The 25,598-nt window shown below is 36.6% G+C and overlaps 3 protein-coding genes across 3 annotated transcripts; 2 read left to right on the top strand and 1 right to left on the bottom strand.

The window, feature by feature from the left end:
- Positions 1 to 953: 953 nt before the first annotated feature.
- LOC141646764 (multiple RNA-binding domain-containing protein 1-like) lies at positions 954 to 13,566 on the top strand. The gene is made up of 15 exons (XM_074454707.1): positions 954 to 1,079; positions 1,192 to 1,299; positions 2,169 to 2,283; positions 2,782 to 3,551; positions 3,665 to 3,796; positions 5,183 to 5,272; positions 5,428 to 5,548; positions 8,339 to 8,662; positions 9,386 to 9,450; positions 10,628 to 10,802; positions 11,271 to 11,375; positions 11,528 to 11,629; positions 11,747 to 11,917; positions 12,506 to 12,637; positions 12,959 to 13,566. Coding segments are annotated over exons 1-15 (2,550 nt in total). The 5' UTR covers positions 954 to 1,077; the 3' UTR covers positions 13,097 to 13,566.
- A 3,176-nt stretch (positions 13,567 to 16,742) lies between these two features.
- Positions 16,743 to 19,920, top strand: LOC141646763 (copper transport protein ATX1-like). Its single transcript, XM_074454706.1, has 3 exons — positions 16,743 to 16,861; positions 18,480 to 18,555; positions 19,443 to 19,920. The coding sequence occupies exons 1-3, from the start codon at positions 16,853 to 16,855 to the stop codon at positions 19,649 to 19,651; spliced, it is 294 nt and encodes a 97-aa protein (XP_074310807.1). The 5' UTR covers positions 16,743 to 16,852; the 3' UTR covers positions 19,652 to 19,920.
- A 3,494-nt stretch (positions 19,921 to 23,414) lies between these two features.
- On the bottom strand, positions 23,415 to 25,258 carry LOC141646762 (uncharacterized). The gene has a single exon (XM_074454705.1). It carries the CDS (start codon positions 24,902 to 24,904, stop codon positions 23,555 to 23,557), a length of 1,350 nt encoding a protein of 449 aa, XP_074310806.1. The 5' UTR covers positions 24,905 to 25,258; the 3' UTR covers positions 23,415 to 23,554.
- Positions 25,259 to 25,598: the final 340 nt, after the last annotated feature.

The following is a 25,598-nucleotide window of genomic DNA, read 5'->3' as shown; positions in this document are numbered from 1 at the left end:
TTTTAGAGCAATAACAATAGTAGAACTTTATATAAAGTTCTACACATGCGATGTCATAATGCAACCCCAATTTTTAAGAATTTTTGTTTACAATAGAAGAACTTTATATAAAGTTCTTAGATGAGAAAAAAAATTAAAAAAATAATATTAAATGGTTTCTCACATTTTACAAAATTATACTCGTATTTATTGGTTGTACATTTTCCAATATTTACAAACTTGGTTTTTATTATATACCACTTCTCACAAAATAGTACTGATGATAACATTTTCGAGTTCGCAAAATAAGGGTTTATATTTATAAAAATATTCTTAAAATGTTTTTAGAAAATAATACATAAATAATTAAAGTTGTTGGTCAACCCGTTTTTAGAGCAATAGTAATAGTAAAACTTTATATAAAGTTTTTCACATGCGATCAATTTTTAAGAATTTTTGTTCACAATAAAAGAACTTTATATAAAGTTCTTAGATGGAAAAAAAAAATAACATTAAATGGTTTCTCACATTTTAAAAAGTTATAATTATTGGTTGTACATTTTCCAATATTTTAAAACTTGGTTCTTAAAAATAAGAATCAACTTTTAAAGACAATAGAACTTTTAAAATAAAGTTTGGACACTGATAGAGCGCCATCAGGTGACGTCTAAATTGGGTGCCACCTCTCAAATACATTTTTAATTGAAGGGGTCCCCACTCACTCTATCTACATGTGAGAGGGTGTGATTTCAAATGACTATCTTATCTTAAAACAATTATTCTTTATTGCTTTCTTTAGGCCCTAAACCATCCTAAAACCCATATAGAATTACCCCTTATTTTACCCCACCCAAAATAAACCGAATTATATTTCACCCGGAGTAACAGTTTTGTAACCCGTCCGTTTAAGTTTAACCCGTCTAACGAGTATACCGATAACCGATTACATTATTTACAATAGTAGAGGCTAAACTGCTAAAAATCGACAAAAAAAAAAAAAAAGACGAGGTTTTTGTTCAATCCCCTCACTCATAAACCTCATTTCGTTTCAAGCTCAGCCGCCTGCGGAATACAACACTGCTCTTTAATTTCCCAATTATGTAAGACCTAATTCCCAATTCAATTTAACAAATTTCTTAACTTTATTGCGTTTGATTTGATTCTTGTTAATATTAATTCACAATTTATTCATTGTATGTTTTTTCTAATTAGGTCTCGAATTTTTGTGAATAATTTGCCCAAACATATTACTGAGGATCGTCTCAGAGAATTTTTCTCTCAGAAAGGCGAGGTTACTGATGCTAAGCTAATTCGTACCGCGTAATTTTCTATCCTTTGTCTTAATTAATTTGTTTTTGTGTTTCGCTTTTGGTATTTATCAGTGGCGGAACCAGAATTTGTAGTTTTGACGAATTTCAGGGTAGCTAATTATTGATGCAGCATGTCAGAATTTGTTTACCTTTTATTTTCAATGTGAGGCGTATTTTAATCAAAGGTAAACAAATGACCGAGTTGGAGGGAGTAGAATGCAACAAGGTGAGTAGAAGAAGTTTATGAAAATTAAATTGTTTACTCCCTCCGTCCCAATCATTTGTTTAATTTCTGTATATTATTAGTGACACGTATTTTAATCAAATGACGGGGATGGAGACGGAGGGAGGATAATGCAACAAGGTGAACAAGAAAAAAATTCGGTAAATTTTAAATTTTAAATTGTTTTTCCATATTTTCAATGGAGCCAAAGACTCATTACTCTTTGGTTATGGATTATAATGGAATAAATTAAAATGGCTCACTAAAGTGGTTGCGCTTCTTTCTTTTGTGAAGTAGCGGTCCTTCAATGCAGTTCTCGACGCAATTTTCATCTTGGGTCATTCGGAAACAGCCTCTTTGTGTTGCTAACGCAAGGGTAAGGCTGCGTACATCCGACCCCCCTTACCCGCAATTTGCGGGAGTCATTGAGGCACTGGGGTAATGTTGTTGTTGTATAATGGAAAAAGGTGAACTATGAAATGTTTCGGAAATTTTAACTAAAGAAGTTTTAAATTTTAAATTGTTTATTGGAGGACCGCCCCTGCTAGCTCCTCTAGTTCCGCCACTGGTATTAATATGGTTAATCTGTGTTTATAGTTTGGTATATTGTTTTGATTATGTGGTGAGGTAATTGGTTGAATGCGTGTGGGTGGCAGAACTGGAAAGAGTAGGCAATTTGCGTTTATTGGGTACCGGACTGATGAGGAAGCTCAAGGAGCTATCAAGTACTTCGACAAGAGTTTTTTGGATACTTCGAAGATTTCTTGCGACGTATGGTGTATGATTTTGTGTAGTTTTTGTTTAGTCTTGTGATTTTATTGTGAACAAGTAGGTTTTGATAGTTAGATGTATTGTCGAAATTGAAAAGCATATGTTACTCATTATTTCAAACTGATAGTATGAAAGACTTACTTGTCGTACATTAGTTTTCTTATGGTAATATACATGGTTACCGGGTTGGATTCAGTATGAATATGCCCTTAACGGTTCGCTGTTTTAGAAAGTGTGTTATACGGAGTATGTATTTTCAGTAAGCGACATGATATGATTCACTCTTTTCAAACTCACGTTTTGTACGGTACCCAAGCAAATCCGTGAACCATGGTCATACATATATATATGGTGTTCAAATTAGCTTTTGGGACCCTGATCATATAAGAGAAGGATTTTTAATTCTATAACAAGATAGTCATTTGATCTTTGTGTATTTTTTTCTCGGCTTTCTTCTTCTTGTTTGACTTTCCTTGATGCTTTCTACTACAACTTCAGGTGGCTCGGGATGATGGAGATCCAAATATTCCGCGTACTTGGAGTCGGCACACTAAGCAGAAAGAAGAGAAACCGACTGATGAGAGCAACAATATCTCTGACGCCACAGTCAAGAAATCCAAGAAGAATGTTGCCAAAATAAATGACAGTGCCAATCCTGAACTTCAAGAGTTTTTCCAGGTTATGCAGCCACGAGGTAAGTCAAAATTGTGGGCCAATGATGCAGTAACGTGTACTGTTAATAATATTGGGAAAGACGAAGAGGGTTCTCGTCATTCAGAGGAAAAGAATCAAGAAAAGACGATTAATGGGCTCCGCAAAGATAAAAGCGCTAAAAAGGAAGATAGTGTGAATGAGGAAAGACAGCTAAAAGCACCAAATGCGCCACAACATGAAGTTATTTCTGATATGGATTACTTTAGAAGTAAAATAAAGAAAGATTGGTCGGATCCAGAGGATGAAAGTGGTGATGATGATGGGAATGGTATTGGCTTGGAACAAGATGATGAAGATAATGATGATGAAGAAGTTAGTTGTGGCAGTGATGATAGTGATGCTACTGAAGGCAATCGGAAGAAAAAGGGTATTAAGGAACATTCTGAAACACCCATGGGTAAAGAGCAGCTACTCACTCTACCTGAAAAAAGTGTTTCCGAAGATTGTAATGGTGAATTTATGAACTCTGAAAATATTACAACTAACTCTCCTGGTGAGAATGAGGTGCCTCTTACCAGTCGACTTTTTGTTCGCAATCTTCCATATGTTGCAACGTACGTATTTTATAATTTGTTCAAGTGTTCATTTGAGTCAGTGGGTCCGTGTTTTTTTCCCTGATGATATTTCGAGCATTTCTAAGCGTATTTCTCTTACCCAAACTTAACAGAGAGGATGAGCTGTCGGAGCTCTTCAGGAAATTTGGTAATGTCTTAGAGGTCCATCTTGTGATCGATAAAGAGACGAAGCGATCCAAAGGTTTTGCTTATGTTCGTTATAAAGATCCAAAGGAAGCTGCTAGGTAACTAATCCGACAACTGTTTTTCTTAGTTATTCATGGCCAGTGTGTTTTATATTTGAGGATTTTTGCGACAAAATATTTGTAATGTGGTAGTTCTACGGTTTTCCGCTTCAAAGGAAGCCAAGGACTCATCTTTGGCGTTGAATATGATGGATTTAGCAAATTGACACGCAAAGTTTTTCAAACTCTCCGCAACATAACAGTGAAAACTAAGTTATGGGCATCTGAAAAATAGTCCCTCTTTATAGTGGGGAAGGCTGAACAATCTGAATCTCCTCACCCTGCCACATGTGCGGGCCTTTGAGGCAAGGGGCAATGCTTTTGCTGCTATGTTGTGTTTCTATTGTATCTGGGAGGCTAAGAGGCTCAGGTGTTGGCTAATGAGGAGATTCAGAGTTTTGTTAATGAAACAGATTGTGGGGGCTGGCCTGTGTGCTTTGATTTATCAAATCTGGCAAGTTAGGAACAAGTGTTTACATGATAGGAGTATGCGTATGTGTATGCGTATGCGGAGGGTTCTAATCAAATGTATTAAGCATAATCTTGTTATCGAATTAGAGGTATTATAAACATGCAAATGCAGGAAAAATACGTGGATTTGATTAGGAAATTAATGTCCTAATTGATTTAGTTGTTGTATGCTATAATGTTTGGGTGGTGTTAATAGGGATTTACATGGTTACCAAAAAAAGAAGAAAAGAGAATTGAGAATAATTAATTGAGCCACACTTAATAAAAAAGAATTGGCAAAGAGAAATAAATAAAAAAAAATTTAGTAGAATTTTGTCAGTTTCAAATAAAATTCAAGTTCAAATATACAAAGGAGCTTTGCAAAATCCAATGTTTTTGTTATTGATGAGGAATAACTTTCATTAATAATGCCAAAATTTAGTGTCAGCTAATGCACTACTCTCTTGATTTCAAATGCTGTGTATTGACTAAAATGGAGGTAGTACTTCTAATGATGCAACTGAAGGTTTTGCATGATGATGAAAATTAATTATTCTGATATCTATTTATGCAACTTCATGCATCTTTGGGCTTTGATGGCTATAGCTATGGATTAATAGGTTTATACTTCCACTAATGGAACATATACGAAGGATTAATAGAATATTCCTTAAACTAAAGGAATGTAACTAAGGAACATCAGCAATAGCCATTTTGAAGAAGTTTGTTGGCCTTCAAGTTAAGGTGGCATGACTACTCTTTCGCGAATAAAAGAAGAGTAACAGGTTCTACAAGCCTTTGCAGTGTAGTGGCATTATATATCAAAATCAACCCCAAAACCTACAAATGCATAAAATTCTTTACTGTTCAAATTCAAGTTCACCTTTTCTGTCCTCTTTTCGAATTGATAGTGAAATGATTTTTTCTGTTACTCAGGGCATTAGAAGAGCTGGACCACTCGATTTTCCAAGGTAGAATATTGCATATTATGCCAGCAAAAGGAAAAGAGTCTTCACAAAGTCAAGAGTAAGAATATTTTGGCAAATCCTTTGTTTAGTTTTGTTGTTATCAATCTGATGCCATGAAATAAAAGTGTACAGTAAGATGTTCGAATGAAATAAGCAGGTTGATGCCACATAATATGGATGATATACTTACCTATTATTTTAAATTGTTTTCAGTTCAGTTATATCTGAAAACAAGCCTAAAACGCTCAAGCGTCAGAGGGAGGAAGAGAAAAAATTATCGGAAGCAGATGGCAATACTCGAGCATGGAACAGTTTGTTTATGCGTTCTGACACTGTATGGTCCCTGTTATGCTTAACCTAATTTTTTTTTCGTCCAAACTTTTTTGTAGTTATTGTCTGTTGTTGACCAAGGGAAACCACTGGCTAGGCATTTTTGCCCCTATAATTCTGCTGTAGACCTATTTCACATGGTCTGCTGCTATGTTTTCTGACCTTAGTTTCGTCTAGTTATTTCTGCCTCTGTTCTGCATACTGGAGTCTATGGTCGTCTATATTTACGATGTGCACCTGTTGTTTTTCTTCCTGAATTTTGATTGATGGTCTACTATCACCCTTTAAGGTGGGATCTGGTATTCTGTTCTAGCTATCTTCTTTTAAGTAGTAGGCGGTTCACACTTGTCATGCCAAGGAGCTGATAATGTATGAAATTGCCTATTTCTTTAATAACAGCTTGTGCATCATGAGTGAGCTATATTGCTTTGTAGCTCGAGCTGATTTTATTTTGCGATAGAACAATGGTTTTCCCCAAATTGATAGTTGTTACCTTCAGATTAGATTCTTAGTAGTCGTATATGAAGGTAGGTAGCGTGGGCATGCGAAATAATTGCTGTGACTGCTATCCTTTGGTGTGTGTGGATCGAGTGACATTCTTAGGGGGGATATCTCATTAATTGGAGTATACATTGGGCCAAGTTGTGTTTCTAGCCGCACTTTCATCGAAATTTTCATTCTAAGTTGATTTTAAATGCCAAACTTATGTATAAATGTCCATGACAGTATTTTACGGAGTATTAATTACATTATCATACTCCCTCCCGTTTGAAGTGTTCTCCACACTTATTTGTGGCACTCATTTTAGGAAATCACTATAAAATCAATAGAAGGATTAGGGTCATTAGGGCGGGGCAGGTGAAGGATAGCTCGCACCTGCCAACCAGAATGCATTCCTGCACCCATCTGCCGTCCGTCCGGCATCCGCAGCTGGTGGAAAAATTACGACCATTCCCATCCAATCACCTTGCAGGTTCCCATTTACCCGTTCCACCACATTTTAGGCACCCATACAGATGGCCATTTACTAGCCCCACACCTAATTCCAGCATAAAACAATGAAACAACGTATTTGGAGACTTTTGACTTCACACTTTGGCTTCTTTTCTTTAGCTTTTTTTTTTTTCAGAAGGTTAAATGAAAAATTAGAATGTGAAAAAAAATGAGGGGGAATACGTAAGCGGGTGTACACGGCCAACACGGGCAGGTATCTGGGAGGTGTCATGCGGGTTTCGCACCTGTCCCACCACCTGCGGCGTGTGAGACTTTTGGTACCCGCTGCCGCCACCCACCAAATCGGCTAGGGTGCGCGGCAGTAATCACTTTACCCGTCCCTATGACATCTGAAGGACCATGTGGATGATAGGAATAGGAGATCAGAAGAAGCCTAATATGCTTAAATTTGTTAATCCCATTAGGTGCCATCAAACTCACACCACCACCCCTGGACCCAGTTTGTCATCACCACTGTGTGTTCCATATGTAGTGATATCAATGTCTGAAGAAAACACTGGCAGAAGGGAAATTTGCTGAGAACTGGAGAAGTGCTTCTGTGATGTTCATTTTGTAGCTTTGTCCTTTTATTCGTTGTAGATCTGAATCTCTTTCCCAGACTTTTGGTCGTGTAGTTGGACTGATTGGGTGGGAGGCTATGTTACTCGGATACTTCACTTACTTGCCGTATTCCGTATCCGATACGTATTTTGTCGGATACGATACGACACATAGATACTTCATTTTATACCAAAATATTGAAAATTTCGCACAAAATAGCCGTATCAGATACTCCGATACGTATTTTGTCGGATACGAGTAGACGAGTCCGAGTAACATAGGTGGGAGGTGATATGGGTTGGCGATATGGGTTGGCGGAGGTGGTTCGTGATGGATGAGATAGAAGGGTGGCTGACAGCTCAGCATATGCGCTTAATAATGCACACATATGCCTTTAGTTGGACTGATTGGGTGGGAGGTGTGGGAGGTAGGGGATGCAGGCGGGGTCATGGAAGAAAGGCCTGGGAAGATGGAGGTGAGGAGGCAGGCTGGGGAAGAGTGTGCATTTACTCATTTAGCGGATGCTAGAGAAGAGCCGGAGATGAGTTTTGGGGACAGATTGAGTTTGCGTTGTTTGCTGACCGGAGTGATGATTACCGCTGCTGTTCGTTGCTAGGCGGAGCTGGGGAGTGCGGTTGGTGATATGGGTTGGCGGTGGTGGTTCGTGATGGATGAAAGAGAAGGGTGGCTGACAGCTCAGCATATGCCCTTAATAATGCACACATACTCTTGGCTGTTGAGATCCAATATCTTGAACTATCGTGCTCGGTTCTTATGACTCGTATCTAAATTAGGTTTGTGGCTTCTACTGGTTTCAAACCTTGAGGAAATCAATGTACTCGTGAGCAATGCATTGTTGAAATATTCATACTGATGTAGTTGGATAACAGGGGAGAAGGACTTGGGACCACTTTTAAAGATACTTGCCTGAGTTTCTCTAATTTCTTTTTACCAGATAGTCATGTAACATCGCCGCGGGTCTTGCAGTAGCATACTAGTATACTACCATTTCTATATGTTTTGGCTTTTAGTGCTGTACAAGTGTACAACAGTGGAGTAGTGGACTGATGACCTGCATCTTTTTGTGTCTTGTTTAGTTAGTGGCCCTGATAGGGAGGTGTCGTAGAGATGTTTATTGAGACTTGTGATGTGTGTTCTCCAAATTCATCAATTGGGGTTGTATTTTGGCGAATCTTGTCTAAGTATGGTTATTAAATGGTTTGCTCCACCTTTTTCACAGATTGTCGAAAATATGGCTAGGAAATATAAAATCAGTAAAAGTGAGGTTCTTGATCGTGAGGCTGATGATCTTGCTGTACGCCTTGCTCTTGGAGAAACTCAAATTATTGCAAAGACTAAGGAGGCTCTAATGAATGCTGGTGTTAATGTAACTGCTCTGGAGGAATTTGCATCTGCAAAAACAGAAACTTTGGAAAGAAGTAACCATGTATTACTTGTAAAAAACTTGTCTTATAGTTCAACCGAAAGTGAACTTTCTAAAATGTTTGCGAGATTCGGGAGCGTGGATAAGATTATTCTTCCTCCAACAAGAACACTAGCCTTGGTACGTTTTCGAGGTTCTGATCATTCTATTACTTCTACTTGTATTAGCTTTCTTACCTAACTCTTTCTGGGTGTGCATACAAAAAAACCTATGAATCCCAATAATCATTAAATGTATTAGAACAAATAGAAGTATATGTTTATATAGAGAGAAATAAAAAGACTACGTTTGTAATTTTCATGGTATATGATTATATCCTATGATTCTCGTATTATTACTTTAATTAAATAAGGTTCCATATAGTTTCTTTCAAAAAAAAAGATTAGGTTCCATATAGAAGTACAACTTAGCAAAGAGATATGTAATGATGACCCCATAGTTTATGGTACGGCAATCCTTTTTCTTCTTTTTTTGAATAAAATATGTAGTGTACTTGTATAATTTCACTTTTAAGGTTATGAAAGTATACTTTAGCTAGCAGTATAATAGGTTGAGCAAATGTCCATGTTTCCCCAACAATCTTTGTCACTTCTGTTGGCTAGTGGCTGACATAAGGCCGCCAGAATGCCTTATTGTATGTTGATGACTTGATCTTCTTTAATCTGAACATTTGGTGCTTACAGGCAACAGGATTGAGAAAAATAGCTCTAAATTTATTGTCACGTTGTTTGTTGTGATATGGATCACGATGTATGCTCCTGAAAATATCCGTTTCAGACATTTCCCTTTCATTTGCAATAAACCTATTCTGATTCCATAACAATGTGTTGGTAATTTTTCTAGGTGATATTTCTTGAGCCAGCTGAAGCTCGTGCAGCGTTTAGAGGTCTGGCTTACAAGCGTTACATGTAAGTTTATATTCATGTTTCATGTATTGGTCAAATATGTTGCTTATAATTAAATGTACTGGACAAATATCAGCCAATCATCGGATATATCTGTCAACCATAAATTTGCGGATATTTTTAAAGACTCCTTAATTATTGGAAAATATTGGTGCCTTCAGGCAAAAAAAACTATCTATAAACAAATATTTGATAGCATGACCACAAACACAAAAATGTTAGCAAACTAACGTGTTAGTGTTACTTCTCATCTTATTTCGTGGTATGAAGAACACATGCTTGATGAAATTTAACTTCACGGCATTATTGATTATAAGTCTGGCAGTGATTCATTTTTAGAGAAGCAAGTTTCATCCTTGATTCTGTTCTGTGAACCTCATGTAGTCATGTGCATCATGTGACATTGTCTTGGGTGATGCAAGCTGTAGTCTTTGATAAGCCGTTTTATGAAAGCGCTGTCTTGTTACCTTAAAAGACCAAAATAATACAGTTTGATTAAAAGGAAATTATTCCATTAAAAGGAATAATCAGTCTCTGGAGTGTTTTTTATGAATGGTTTCATCAAATTCTTTTGGCATACTCTTATTAGTGGTGTTGGAAAATTTCTATAGCTGACTTTTTCTATACTTTTATTTTGCCTTTCATGAGTGCTGCTGCTCTTTGCGCTATGCAGTGTGCACTGTACTCTGTTCTGGTTAATTCAACTTGATGTCCCTCATCAGGCTCATTAAATTGATGGTGTTGGTCCTGTCTTCCTGTGAGATGATTGATTCTGGAAGGGTTAGGATCATCAAGAGTTTGTTTCTAGTAGAGTTTGCTATAAATTAATAACCCAAAATGGATGCATTTAGAAGCATATATAATATTTTATTTCCTGTTTTGAGTAAATTCTATCCTGTAGTGTACTTTTTCAACTCTTGAGGATCTAAATACCAATGGCGTACTAACAGCCGTGTGTGATGTCTGGAAGGGTCATAGAGAGATGGCTTCTCCTTCACAAGTCATGACTGATTCAGATGTATGGGTGAAAAGCTAAATTCATGTTGTTTGTTGTAATGTCCTCGTGTCCTGATCTCCGGGTGATGAACGACTGCTGGGTTGCTGCCATGTTCAGTCTGGACTCGGGTCTTACATGTTATTGCTTGATATTCATTACTCTTCCATGTGTTTGTTTTTCCAGTGATGCTCCGTTGTATTTGGAATGGGCCCCGAGCAATATACTTAGCCAAGATTTGGCATCTAACGGTGACAGTAAGAAAAATATGGTTGTTGGCGAAGACAAAGCTAAGAAGGTTTTACTGGAGCACCAAGTTCTGGAGATGTCTGATGATGAAATTGATCCTGATAGAGTTGAGGTCGGCTATGTTACATTTTTTTTGCAGTGGCTTATTGTAATTTTCGATTTACAGGGACTCTTCATTGATTATGCTACTTCTGCGTGCTGATAGACGATAGTTCATATACATGTCTATCTGTTATGAGTTTTTCTCCTTGATTTGAACTTGTTAGATATGAATGTGCTGCTTACATGAACCTAGCAAAACAAATGGTTTCATATAACATTCTTATGGTGAATTGACATTTTAATGCTTATTACTTATTAGATTTCATGTGGGCAACATGCTTGTAGCTCAGTAGTCTGTAAAACTTGAATCTAAGCCAATGACAAATTCTTTTAACCTTTGAATTTTGTGTAGCTATGTCTTGTGTTGATTTCAATTTTGTATTTAGAAGGTAGAGGAGCCTATATACCGGACATCTTGGATGTTGGTTTACGTTTTGATTAGTTTGATTGTTCTGAGCTTGCATCTTCTATATTTCAGTCCCGGTCTCTTTATGTGAAAAATCTGAACTTCAAGTCAACCGGTGAAAGTTTGAGGAAGCATATCAGTGAAAACATGAAAGAAGGAAAAATTAGGAGTGTCAAGGTGAGTTCTCAATTGTTCTTTTCTTCTTTCTAAAAAGGTAGTAATCAATAAAGGACACGAATTCCCGAGTTCGAAAATAAAGCAGTCCAGACGATCTTGTTGATATATATATGCTGTGCTATCTTCTGATAATTATTTCGTTGGTTCTTCAGATACAGCAGCATGTAAAAAAGGGGAAGAATGTTTCAACAGGTTTTGGATTTATAGAATTTGATTCTGTGGAGACAGCTGCCCATGTTTGTCAGGATTTACAGGTAAGTGAAGCATTTTGTATATGAACAGTAGCAAGTTCTTTCAGTTGTCAGTTAGCTTCCGCATTCTAGTGCCCAGGAATTGGTGTAACAAATATCTAATATGATGATTTTTCATAGGGAACGACTTTTGACGGGCATGCCTTAATTTTTGAAATCTGTCACGCCAAAAAATCCGAGGTCTCAAATAAAGCGGACAATGATAGAAGCTCGACGAAAATAATAGTAAGGAATGTAGCATTTGAGGCAACAGAAAAAGAACTAAGACAGCTATTCAGCCCGTTTGGTCAGGTGAGAATTTATCTTTAGTTTTAAGTTTCATATACCACACCGATGGAACTTGGAACTTGGAAGTATGGATTTATTCTTGCTTGGTTATGTGTTGCCTGACTATATCTAATTTGTTCTTTTGAGCAACTGTTGCCCGGTTTAATATGTAACTACTGTTAGAAAAAAGTCATTTCTGTAGAGTGGAAAGTTGTGCTTGATAAGTTATAATCTGAGCCATTTTCTTGAGCAGTTAACCTGAAACTTTTTCGGCAATGGGAATTGTAATTAGGAAGCTATGAAACAACATATGGTGAGAAAAGGATAAAGTCCTGGTTGATTTTGGCCGGAAATTTGCAACCAGTAAAAAAAATTGGCCTGAAATTTTATAACTGAATTTTCAAGAGCATATTTGACTATTTGTTAGGTTTCTACTTGCTGCGAGTACGCTACTGAAAGTTATAGTTAGTTGGCCAAGTGTAGCATCTAATTTACTATGAGTCACTGTTTTACCGGGTATTATATGTCTTCTCTCTCATTAATTCCCAATTTGGCGGCATAAGGGGGGTGATTTTTTCTAGTTTATCTCATAATCTTTGTTAAATGTGACAGGTGAAAAGCCTGAGACTTCCAATGAGGTATGGGAAGCACAGAGGTTTTGCATTTGTGGAGTTTGTAACTAAACAAGAAGCACAAAATGCTCTTAAAGCTCTTTCCAGTACCCATTTGTATGGGCGTCACCTGGTAAGTCTTGTACAATCTTGCGAATCAATGCGTGAGGGAGTCTGGATTTGGTTGTATTAACTTGTACACATTGTTGTATGCGACGGTCTTATTAGAAAAGCCAACCTACCCATTGTCCCATTCCATTAACAACTAGTCCAACGGAATTTCTCATTGATTATTTAACGTAAATTTTACTTTTGTTAACTTGTACACAAATTGTTGTATGCGGCGGCCTATATATTTTGAGTCCTATAGGAGAGGTGCGTAAAAGTTTTACGCTGGTAAGACTTCTACACGAATCTGTATTTCCCATGATTTTTGAGTCAATTTCTTTTCCAGGTTCTGGAAAGAGCTAAAGAAGGCGAAACTCTGGAAGAACTAAGAGCAAGAACAGCTGCTCAGTTCACTAACGACGAAGATGGGTTGGAAAATCCAGCCAAACTTTCAAAGAAAAGAAAATTTTCGACTCCATTTTAACGGAAAAGACTGAAGATTTTGTTTAGCTCTGTTATTTGGTGGCCAATCATACGCAGTGTTGTGACTTGTGGATTACTAAAAATGAAGGGGAAAAGGCAAGGATGGCAAAACAGAACTACCACCAAAGCAATCGTTGATTTGGGCTGTAGCTGCGAGTCGTGGACTCGTGGGACGTAATCTTATACTTGGTCCACTTGGTTGGTGGTTTGGTGGTGTTTGGCATATCAATTTTGAGAGATTCTTACCCTTTCTGTTTGGATACAAAAGTAGGAGTAGATCTTGTAAACACTTCCAAGTATGTTGGTTCAAGTTTTGTTATTAGGAATATTTTCTTAATCCTTTAATGTTAATTTAAAGCACAGAGTCTGCTATCCTATCGTCTTAATTTTTAGTACGGAGTAGCTTTTATTTGACATTCATCTAACACCTGATTAATAGAGGTGGAAATAAAAGAAGGTTTTTTTTTTTTTTTTTTGGTACAAAAGAGGGTAAAACCCGAAAACTAGTGAACTAGACGAGGGGTAGTAACCCCTAGAAGATCTTCGCGCAAAATCGATCTGAGCTCATCCGGAGGGGCTTCGATAAGACTTGGATTAGTAGAGGATTGAACACCTTGATTTGCTAACCAGTCGCTTGCCCGATTTGCTTCCCTAAAGACGTGTTGTAAGTGCACTCTCCAACCAGATAATCGAATTAGTTCCTTGCAACGTTGAACCAAGGGACGCAGGCTATTACTCAATAATTGATCTTCCAAAACAAACTTAACGCAGGTTTCGTTATCCATATGGACTAATAGCTTATCGATGTGAAGAATCTTCGCTCTTTCTAGCCCAGCAACCAGGGCCAACATCTCCGCTCGCATAGAAGTACAAACCCCACCAGAGAACATGTATGCTGTAATAAAATTGCCTGTATCATCACGAATGATGCCACCACACCCAGCAGGACCTGGATTACCCTTCGAGGCGCCATCAGTGTTTAAGAGACACCAACCATAGGGAGGAGGGTGCCAACGAATCAGCACTTCTCGAATTGTTGATGAAGAAACGGGATGGGGTCAATTGGGTTATCTTGAGCACGACCATAGGCAACATTATTTCTCCATCGCCAAATCCACCAACAAGTGATGGCGAATTTCATAGACCAATCAGCCACTCCCACGTCTATGTTATTGCTAGCGTTGAACGAAATCCAATCATAAAACAATGAAAGAGAAGAGGGAATACCAAGTAAGCTCCAAATGTGGCGTGAATACGGGCATAGGCGTAGGACGTGGTCCATATTTTCTTCTTCAGCGAGGCATCTGGGGCAGCTTGGATCATCAGAGAGATTGCGACGGACTCTAGCGACATTACACATAGCTCTTTTGTGAGCTGCTAGCCAAATAAAAAATTTGATTCTTTGTTGGACGGGCAACTATGTTAGAGGTTTTAATTTAAGACCTTTTTTTTTGGTTCAAACTTCAAAATTCAAATGAGCGCACTATGTTGCGGGTAAAAATCGAACCCATAACCTAGTGGTTGGAATAAGAGGTCTCTTATCTCTTGAGATAACTCTTTTCTTACACGGTCTAACCAGAAGTGGAACTAAACCTGGCAAAATTGGCCCGACTCGAACCCGAACCCGAACCGCACTTGAATTAAGGATCCGAATCTGACTCGGAACTCGAATTGACCAAACTTATTCAAGCGGACCTAATGTTTATTATCAGAAACTTTCGTTTATCTCCAAATGACTTGGAAACAACCCACCAAAAATTAACCCGATTTCTTGCATACCCGAATTGACCTGTACCGTATCCAATTGATCCGTTTGACAGATCTAGGTGGAACTAATACACTACCCACATTAAAATACGAAAAAGGTAAGAGTATTTTGTAAAGAGCATGATTGAAAAAGAAAAAGATATTGTTGTTTTAGTCCATACAGTTGGAGAAGTTGGGGTAGGAAAGTTAGATGATGGTCGTTTACGTTACGTGAAAACGACAATATGATCAAACATTGATAACGCCTTTTTTTTAGTCAGACTCTGAAAATCGAGTAGGTACTGTGTAACAAACAACGCCTAAACATAAACATAATTGTCTTTTATTTCCCACTTCATTTTTTGTACCAAAAAAACGTAGTACATGTTTGTACCAAAAAAAACGTAGTACATGTACTACAAATTTTCTGTAGGATCGATCTCACTAACCCGTCCTCGTCCTCAGGGGCGGACGCAGGAATTTATCGAAAGGGGGCACAAATTTTTTTTCGATACATTATTTTTTATTTTAAACCGCATTTTTTTATTACGGATTTTTTTTCCTCCCAAAAAATAGAAAAATAACTAATTTTAATAATTTTTTTAGTTTAAAAATTAGTATTTTATTTTGAACTTTCTTCTGAAATATTTAAATTTGAAATAAATGTACTTTGTAAATAAAAATAAATAATATCTCCTATGATAAGATATATTATATTCTAATATTTAAATAAACAATAAACACAAGTGGTTCAATGGTAGAGAATGTGATATGTAACTTCAAGGTCAATGGTTCAAACCCTGGGAGGTCAAAGGTCAACTAAAGAATTTACCAACTGAACCACATAAACCTATTGATCATTTCTATTACTTATAAAAAATTTATCATGAAAAATTCATGGTGGGCACGTGCCCAGCCGGGCCCCCTTAGATCCGCCCATGCCCGTCCTAAAGTCCTAAACCTTTTATCCCGCGGTTATATTTTTAAGTTTGGAGTATTCGACTTAAGCCTAAAAACTTTGGAGAGACGGTATCTCAATAAGTTATTGAGATACCACTTTTATTGAACCCTTTTATGTACTTTATCGTATCTTTTATGTCTCTCATTTAATACATGTTTTCATAATACTCATACCTATTTTATTATAATATTGTAATTATTTTTTTAATACCTCATTTTATAGTTTATACTTTTATACCATTTTTCCATCAATTTGTAATTGGTCTCTAAATAATTTTATTGAGAGACCTTTTCTTAGGAGACCTAGAGTTAATTACCTAGTATTTGTTAATTAATGGTTCTTGTCACAGATTTTATATACTACTCCGTACTAATCAACTAATGAAAGCGGTTGAACTTATTTAGTTATCTTCAGGTAGCTAAGATCTTTACAAAGTAGCTTAACTACTTCCACCAATCGTACATATAATATTTTTTTGTGTGTAAAGGGAGCCAAATGGCGATTTTGATGCTGGCGGATTTATACACAGGTCATGAGTAACAGTTTTCGATGTTTTAGCAACTAAGCTAGTTGACATCTATAATTATACATACAATATAATATAGAGTATATATAAACAATACAGACTAGTTGTAATAGAATTACTTATTTTTCATAAACCTTTTTTTATCGATTAGGAATTTGACATCCACATTAATCTTATAAAAAAATACGAATACTTATTTGGTTATTTTCATAATGAGCGTGCTTTACTTATTTTATCGTTAAAGGCAACAACTTTTATAACTAACCCATTTCATATCATTTGTTTCCGTGCTATTACTTTTTTTTTTACCCTAAACTGTAAAACAATTTCGCTATAAACTTATGTGAGACCATCTCGCTAAAAGACTGGTTTTTTATTTACATTAGTTTTTTTTTTTCTCCAACAAGTCTATATAAATAAACCTGGTCAAAATTCATTTCCAAACGCACCCACAATAATTTTCTCTTGACCATATATTCTCTGCTTTATTATTGTGTAATTACCAATCACGCAATTCAATAATCATGTCTCAGGTACAATCTTCCTTTCATATTTTTATCATTTAATTCATAAATTAGGGATTTCTTTGTTATCTATATATGAACTTTAATCTGGGTTCTATGTTGATTATACTGCTGCGTTTGATTACATTTTGCTTTGATTTTCATAATTTTTGTGAAATTTTTATGCTTTTGTTGTTATTTCTAGTTCTTTTGAATCTTAATATGGTCTATGATGATTGAATTATGTAAAGTTTTGTTCTTTTGGTGTTTTTTTGTTGATTTGTTGAACCCTTTTGGATAAAATTAGTGGGTCTGAATTGAATTGAACTGAATGGAATCGAGTCGAATCAGGTGCTTAATTAGCTTTATACAGGATTATTGAACCCTTTTTGCTAAAATTTAATGATTTGAATCTGATGCTTAATTTCAGCTATAATATACAGGAATCTTGATGATTTTTTTCGAAATTCATGTTTTTTTTTTGGTTTAACGGAGCGCGCACTTTGTCGCATTTCAATAGAGGGGAAGGGGGATTCGAACCTGGGACCTATTGTCCACAATACCTCCGTCCTAACGACTAGACTAGACATCTTCGGTTCCGAAATTCATGTTGTTAGCACTAGCTTTTTGATGATTTGCTTCATCTTATCTGAACATATGTTACTGCAACTCGACTGCAAGCATCAGATACGACACCGGTCTTGAAGTGTTGGCTAGGGTTTTTCTTGAGAAAGTTTTCAGTTTTCTTGGTCTAAAATGAAGTATTAAAGTGTCGTGTCGTGTTGGACATTCAGTCAAGCCATACGCGACTAAAGTGAAGTTTCGGAGTAACACTAAAACTAAAGCTATGGGAAATTTAACGGTTTTTGTGGCATGTCAAGAATTTAACAGAACTTATTAGTTTCTGTTTTCGGAAAGTGGATCTTTAGTAATACATAGTTACATACTACTAAGCTTCAAACATCTTTATTTTCATTTTTGGTATAACTCAAAAAGTAATTAACTATTTAAGGGATACTTTTAAATTGATTCCAACATCAAAGGTCGAAAATCTCCATCGAATATTCGAATCCCAGATTAAGTAATTGGTTTTACTCTAGGGTCTAATGTACTCCTTTCATTGATTGCTGTGGGTGTCGATCCTTATTCTATAGTCTATTTTTTTGTTTTGGCCTTCTTTTGGTTCTTTGCAAACTTGAGAGTGAAATTCTACAAGATCATATTTGACCGCCATTTATTCCTAGGATCTCTAATTAAACGTTCCTTTGTCATCCGTAAATAGCTTTGTTTTTAGGATGTCCTTGCCTCCTTGGGTAAGTTATGCTCTCTATTTGTAAAAGTTGCTTCAACTTCTAATAACAAATAAATTTAAGGTCATCCCTTATAGTTGGGGGGTGATACGGATAGACCTCTTATAGGATTGCTTCTTTGAGCAAATAGGTCAACTGTAACTAACAGTGTCTCATTTTCGTCATTCACACCGACACGTGTCCCAAGGACTGAAATGTTAAATTTTACTGGATAAGAAGTGATTTCAGCAAGAATTTTGGATGATTATGGATCAATTCTGTACAGAACCGTCAAAGAGGGCTGACAGTAGTCTCTACGTGAGCAAATTTATATTTAACTTATTTTTCGTGGTTTGCAGACTGTCGTCCTCAAGGTTGCAATGTCGTGCAGTGGGTGTTCAGGAGCAGTGAAGAGAGTACTTGATAAAATGGAAGGTTTGTTGCCTCCAACGTTGCCCGTTTGCTTTAATTTTGCTTCCCTTTCATAATATTCTCTCGCATTTTCTCCCTTATTCATTCCACTTTTGACTTATATGGTCCTGTCTGATTTTTGTGGTGTAACAATCAATATTAACTTTGACCAAAATCTTCTCACAGTATACATGGCTACAACTTATAGAAATGATAATATCAAAATACGAGTACTCGAGTAGTCGTTTTCAACTATTAATCAAACGGGACTAATTTTCCCTTTTGTGTCTCTACATATATTTAAGAGATTAATGTGTTCAAGACACCCGAAGTTGAGACGAGCTCCAATCAGTCTGTCTTATCACTTTTCTCATGTGTTACTTGCCGAGAATATATATATAGAGTTAATTAGATATAATCTAATATTATGATTTGTACTCCCTCTGTCCCGGTCATTTGTTGTCCTTTTTCATTTTGGGGTGTCTCAATCAATTGTTGTCCTTTCTATTTTAGGATTGCATTTGACGAGCAATATCTCACACTTGTCATGTTATAATTGGCCCTCTTCCCTTTCCTTGGTCTTTGTGCCAAAACCAAAGGACAACAATTGACCGGGACAGAGGGAGCATGAATCAATTCGGTTTGGCCACTAAATTGCTTTTTAATATGGTCCGTACTGTGAAGTTCTATGTTTCTTCAGTTCTCGCAGGTCTGTTTGTGCATGATCTTGCTCGATAAAAATGTTGGTTTTAGCCAGCTATTTTCTTTGGTAGTTCCCATTCTCTTTTAAGACGAACTTGTCAGATACTCATATTACACTCATATTTCTTCAGCGAGAAAATCTTATCACAGAAATCAGAAGCTAATGAATTGTTGATTATTAATGAAGACTTTCCTCTTTGAACATTCAGGGGTTGAGTCATACGATATCAACATGGATGAGCAGAAAGTAACGGTGAAAGGCAATGTGGAACCTGATGCTGTGTTCCAGAAAGTCTCGAAAACTGGAAAAAAGACTGAATTCTGGGGGGAGACACCACCTGCTGAAACTCAAACCAACCCAACTGAAGCGGTTACTGCTGAAACTCAAACCAAGCCAACTGAAGCGGTTACTGCTTAGTAGTTTCATCTCTCCGAATGCTCTATATATTTGTCTCGATAATGTGACTATCTTAGAAAGTGCACAATGGAACTCAAATTCGACCTAAAAGCAGTAACTAATGATATACTACTGCTAAATAAGTACGTCTATTTCATATTTCATATTTCGTCTCAGATGTCTTGTAATATTTGACAAATGCTAATCGACTTAATCGTGTATAATTTGTGTGGCCTATGAAAAAGTATCAATTACCGAGTACCCTATGGTTGCTTTCGGAAATTGGGATAAGACTCGTAAGAGGGTGTTGTAGGTACGCAACCTTACAACCTTTCCACTACGCAGATAATATGTGATTTTTTCGTCACTACAGTCTACATGTACACATAAAATCTTATACAAATATATCTAAATTTTTTTCAAGAAAGTTACAAGATATGTCGTTACGACTCAATTATGAGAGTATACTAAGAAATGTGTATTTTGGTTTCGATCATAAGACTGAGCCTCTTCAGTAAAGAGTACTCCACTCCGATCAATGTGTGTCGATCTGCAAAAATCGACATGTTTGCCATCTTATTATCGCGACAGTAATGTTTGTTCTAACTGCATTTCCAACATTAAAATGAATATTTTGTTAGTCCAAATGAAATATACGGAGTAATAAAAGTCTAAATACTATGCATATACGGAGTACCGTATAATAAACCGTCCAAATACGAGGCAAATACCCTACTTATGGATTTAGGGGCCTAGTAGGAGCGGTCGTTTCTTGAACAGTGAAAAATAAAAATTTAATATTTTAGTTAATTTTTTTTTCGATTAATACATTATGTGCTTAATTAATACTTCGTATATGATTATAAAAAAGATAAGGTAAAAAATAATTAGACATATAACCTGAGCAATCATGTCCAACCTTGCATGTACCCTTCCAAAATTATATTGAATTTCTTTTTTAGCCTCAATACACCTGAGAAAAAAAATCAATTCGTAATTAAAACTGTAAATAATCCGATAAAAAAGAACATAACAAGTTTTAATTGAAGAAATTTCATTTCTATTGCGTATTATACCACGTCAAATTACGAAGTCATGTCGTCAAGGAATTGAGAGAATAATTATGAACTTTCGTATCAAAAGTAAACATAGAAAAATGACCAGAAAGAAAACCACTTCGTAATTAGTACTGTAAATAATCCGATAAAAAAGAACACAACAAGTTTTAATTGAAGAAAATTCAAGTTTCTAATGTATTATAGCTTTTCAGTTCCTTAATTACGAAGTCAGGTCATCAAGGAATTGAGAGAATTATTAATCTTCGTGTCAAAGGTAAACATAGAAAAATGACCAGAAAGAAATGATAGTTATGTTGAAAAGTGAGCTTCATCCCCTATAGACTAAAAGAATAACACATCTGTGTTATTCCCGCTCAAGTTTCCCGCTCATTTTTCTCCCCATACAGAATATTCCTTTCTAGATTATTCTCTTCTAATATATTCCTTCTAATATATTGTAGTCAAAATATTTTAGTCAACCCATATATGGAATATTTCTACTACAATATTCTACACAATTAATAATAATATTGCCGTCAATCGCTATGCCCCCATATATGGAGTATTTCTTATGATTACGTTTTATATATAAAAGTACATTTACATTAAATTAAATTCATATTCAATTTATTAAAATAATATTAATACACTAAATCTCTAGAATTAACCTTTATAAAATTACCGTGCTGTAGCACGGGTTGCTATACTAGTTTAACATTAATTTTAACTTATACTCCTCCGTTTCAATCAAATTCAAATGATCGAGACGGACAAAATTATGTACAAAAGGGGGAAATGTTACATAATTTTCTTACCCAATATGAGATTGTACTTCTACAGCATGGCGGAGGTTAGTACATGCACGAGTTATACCCATAGCTCCAATGCTGCACAAAAAAAAAAAAAAAAACGAAATAAAAGACTTAAACAAAGCCTTTGTTTTTTTTTTTATTTTTTATTTTATGACGAGGGAACTCGCAGGCCGCAACGACTACCTTTATCATATGTAAACAAAGCTTTTTTTATGACGTAAACAAAGTTTTTTTTTTTCATTTTTTTTATTGATTGGAATGTACATTGATGTGGTACACCGAGTATACCTATGAATTTATGTATATACATAACACAAATTCTTATTTGTGACGGAAGGTATCCGTCACAAATAAGAGACGGATACCATATCCCCTCACAAATTACCCATTTGCCTTGAGTGGGGGAAGCACATGGGGGGACCCTCCTTTGTCCCCTCTACCCATTTCCTCTCACAAACTACCCGTCGCAACCCGCGACCCGTCGCAAGCAAGACTTACACTACATAAAATACGACGTTACCATGAAGAACTTCCTTTGAGTTTGATAGCAAGTTGATCCATAGCCTCGAAGTCAATTGGATCTTCATTCCTAGTGAATTATAACAAATAAACATACAAATTAATAATAATCGCCAGTAGCTGAATCAGGATATACAGTTAGGAGGCGAAAAAGTAACGGCATGATGTAAACGTGAAAAAAAATCGTGAAAGAACAAAGTGTTGTTTAAACATCGACAATAGTAGTAAAGGGAGGTGGTAAATAAGAGCATACAAAATTTTATCCATGTCTATGATTGTATTTCGGGTATCCGATATGAATGTGAGAATTAAATTCGCAAAGAAATAAGGTCCATTCACTTGCTTAAGTTGTGCAGCTAGACGAAAATAATTGTTTATTAAACCCTGCACAAGCCACAAAAGATGCAAATGTCAATTAGCTTAACATTATATTTGCCCTTGTGACTCTGCTTAAGCCAAAAAACAAAGCCACAAAAGATGAAATTTAACATTAATTATTATGTAATACAGTTTTACATATAAGCAGTCAAATAAATAGCAATATCATACAACATTATGAAACAATAACATTTAAAAATGAAAAGAAATAGAACATACTTCTCGTTCGAGGTCACAGATAATCGACTCCAGGGTTTTCATGGGAGCTTCATTAGAAGTATCCATACTCGATCCAAATGCAATGTTATTTAACGAAGTCAAAAATCAAAACATTTAGGAGAAGATATACAATTACAAAATCAAATTGAATAAATGCTTCACTTATTATTTATCACCATACCATTTTGTCCCCATGACAACTATGTTCACTACTAGCAATTGTTCAGGATTTCCATGTATGTGTTTTGGTTACTTAATTAAATATGCACAATTATAATAAGGTAAGGTGTTGAGCAATTTAGGAGAGAAATAATGAGATTCATTCCCTTTAGTTTCTAGTGAAAAACAAAATATTTTCATTACCGTTATAGAATATATCTTTCGATATATGACGATGATCAATACTCTGTAGCTGACTGCTGACAGCGAAAGAGTTTAATTTCGTTTTCTCCAACGACTAACTGAGTCATCAAGTTCCTTCTAAAATAGAAATGACAACAATTAACTGAGACACCCTAAAATAGAATATAACAACAAATAACCAGAACAGAGGAAGTATTATTTTATCTAGAGAGGAGAGAAAAACAAATTGATTGACTAAAGCTAAAAATTTGTGAAAAACTAGATACATTTCTTTCAAAAAAAAAACACCCGACCATGTAAACCGAACACGAACTCAACATGAATGCCAGTTCGAGTTCACTACCCTCACCAAGTCACCATAGTCACTAATGTCATTAACACCCGAGTACCGACTATCTAAAACCAACACGAACTCAACACGTATGCCAGATCGAATTCACAATAAATTGCACATTTATACAGGATAAATAATTTACAAAACTCTCCTAAAAATACAAAACAAATTAACAAAATTAATATACATGAATCATGATGTTAAAAATAGAAAAATTCAATAACAAAATTAACAAATCTAATTATTTTTGCACATCATTAACATCTCCATTCTTCAAAGTCAACTCCTCATGTAATAATTTATCAACCAATTCATTCCAATTATGACTACTCTTCAAACCACCCTCATTTTCCGCCACCTCCTCCGCCTCCGCCGCCTCGACCGCCTCAGCCGATACGGCATGAGGCACATTAAGACTAACAGCCCTCTCCAAAGCCTCCTTATGTTCCTTCTCAATCCTCTGAACACGAGGCGGACTCGTAACACCTCCTCCATCACCGCCACCACCACCGCCGCCTTTTCCGTTTTCTCCGCCGCCTTCCCTCGCTTTAATCAACTCCAACGCTTTCTCCGCCTCGCGCATTATCCAAATTAAACCGTGATCCGACGTGGCATGACACGACAATACAATATGCTCGAACCTTCCGTCGACCGGTATAGCGGTCCGAACCTCGGGCGGAAATCTACCGCATCGGCAGAATTTCCGCTCTACAATGTGATACATTCTTCCTGGAGCGTATAACCGTCGCGGATCGCGAAGCTTTCGTTGTTCCGGAACGAACGTATCGCGCACACAAATCATGAAAATCAAACACGGTAAACAAAAAATCGACTCGAAAATATCTTGTAACGGCGTCGTTGTTCGCGGTAAAAAATCGTCCTGTAATATCACCGAATTGATTACATCCGCGTATTTTACCGCCAGATTCAACGACATACATCGCGCAGGAGCGAGCGAGTAACATTTTACTAAATTCCTCGGGATTCCGCCGAGTTTATCGCGGTGATTAACGACAAGAATCGTTAATAACGCCGCGATTCCGGAACCGAGTGAATGACCTGCGAAAATCATAGTGTAACAACTTCCTGTATCGATCCAGAGTTTTTTCAAGGTTTCGGATTCTTTATTGAGAAGAGAAATGGCGGATTTGAGAAGTCCATGGTGAACGTAACCTCCGTCGAACATTTGTCGACCGAGTCGATTATCGAGGAGGAGCTTGTAATCGGATTCTTTGAAGAGATTGAGTCCGCGAATCGCGAGGATGATTTCGCGACTAGTGTGATCCGCGTAAATTAGGTACGGAGGTTCGTCGCCTAGGGTTTCGAGATAGGACACGTGTTTTATTAAATGGTTCGGGTTAAGGTTGAGGTCGTATCCGCCTGGGGGAGGGTGGATGGGGTTATGGAGGTCCGGTTCGTAGACCGCGAGGATAAGACGAGAGAGGCGCGGGACGGCGGAGAATGGAGTTGAGGTTGAGGTGGTTAGCGGCCAGGATGAGCTGTCGTCGTTGCCGGTGTGGGTGCAACGTTTGTAGATCCAGCGGGTGAAGGTTATGAGTGCTATGCATTCTGCTCCGCAGCAGATTGACATTAGTGGCGGAGTCGGGATTTGTAGTTAGAGACGGAATGGTAAGGAAAAGGGGTGGAGAGACTAAAACTAATGGAATTGTAAAGAGAGGTAGGGTCGTAGGGAGAGTAGACCAGTCAAGTAAAGAATGGGTGAGTTGGTCTCACGTTGGAAAAAAAGGGACTTAAACAGTTTAACGGTATTCGAGACGGGTTATTTGGGTTGAGTATGGATCAGGTTAGTATTGTTGTTATTATTTGGATGGTTGGGTTATTTTAAGTTTGTCATGTTTGTAGTGTGTTATTACCAAGACCGGGTCATTTTGTGATTCAGGAAAATGTTCAATTTGGAAAGATTCAGGTCAATTTAGATTTGGAGATGAATAATTTGTAAAACATTTATTTAATTGTTTAATCTATAGGATGCAAATATGCAATGTACCTTTTTTGACAGAAAAACAGGTCACTAGGTACCTCACCAAAGAACTTTTTCTCATACAATAATGCTAATTGGCCAAATAATGGAATTGATGCCTTTGATGAGTTGGAATTGGCATACTCACATTGTCTGTTTGCTGGAAAAGCTGTAAAATCATCATCCTTTTGAAGGCATGTTTATTGTCTTGGTGTTCACTAGTCAACAACGGTTCACCATCACCAATAGCCAATTTTTTCCTAGAAAATTTACTACATGAAGTGATTAAGTCCCTGCACAAATT

The sequence above is a fragment of the Silene latifolia genome, chromosome 3 (assembly GCF_048544455.1).
Source record: "Silene latifolia isolate original U9 population chromosome 3, ASM4854445v1, whole genome shotgun sequence".
NCBI classification, from domain to species: domain Eukaryota; kingdom Viridiplantae; phylum Streptophyta; class Magnoliopsida; order Caryophyllales; family Caryophyllaceae; genus Silene; species Silene latifolia.
The sequence above is the reverse complement of the archived record's forward strand: the minus strand, read 5'-3'. Positions and strand labels throughout refer to the sequence as shown.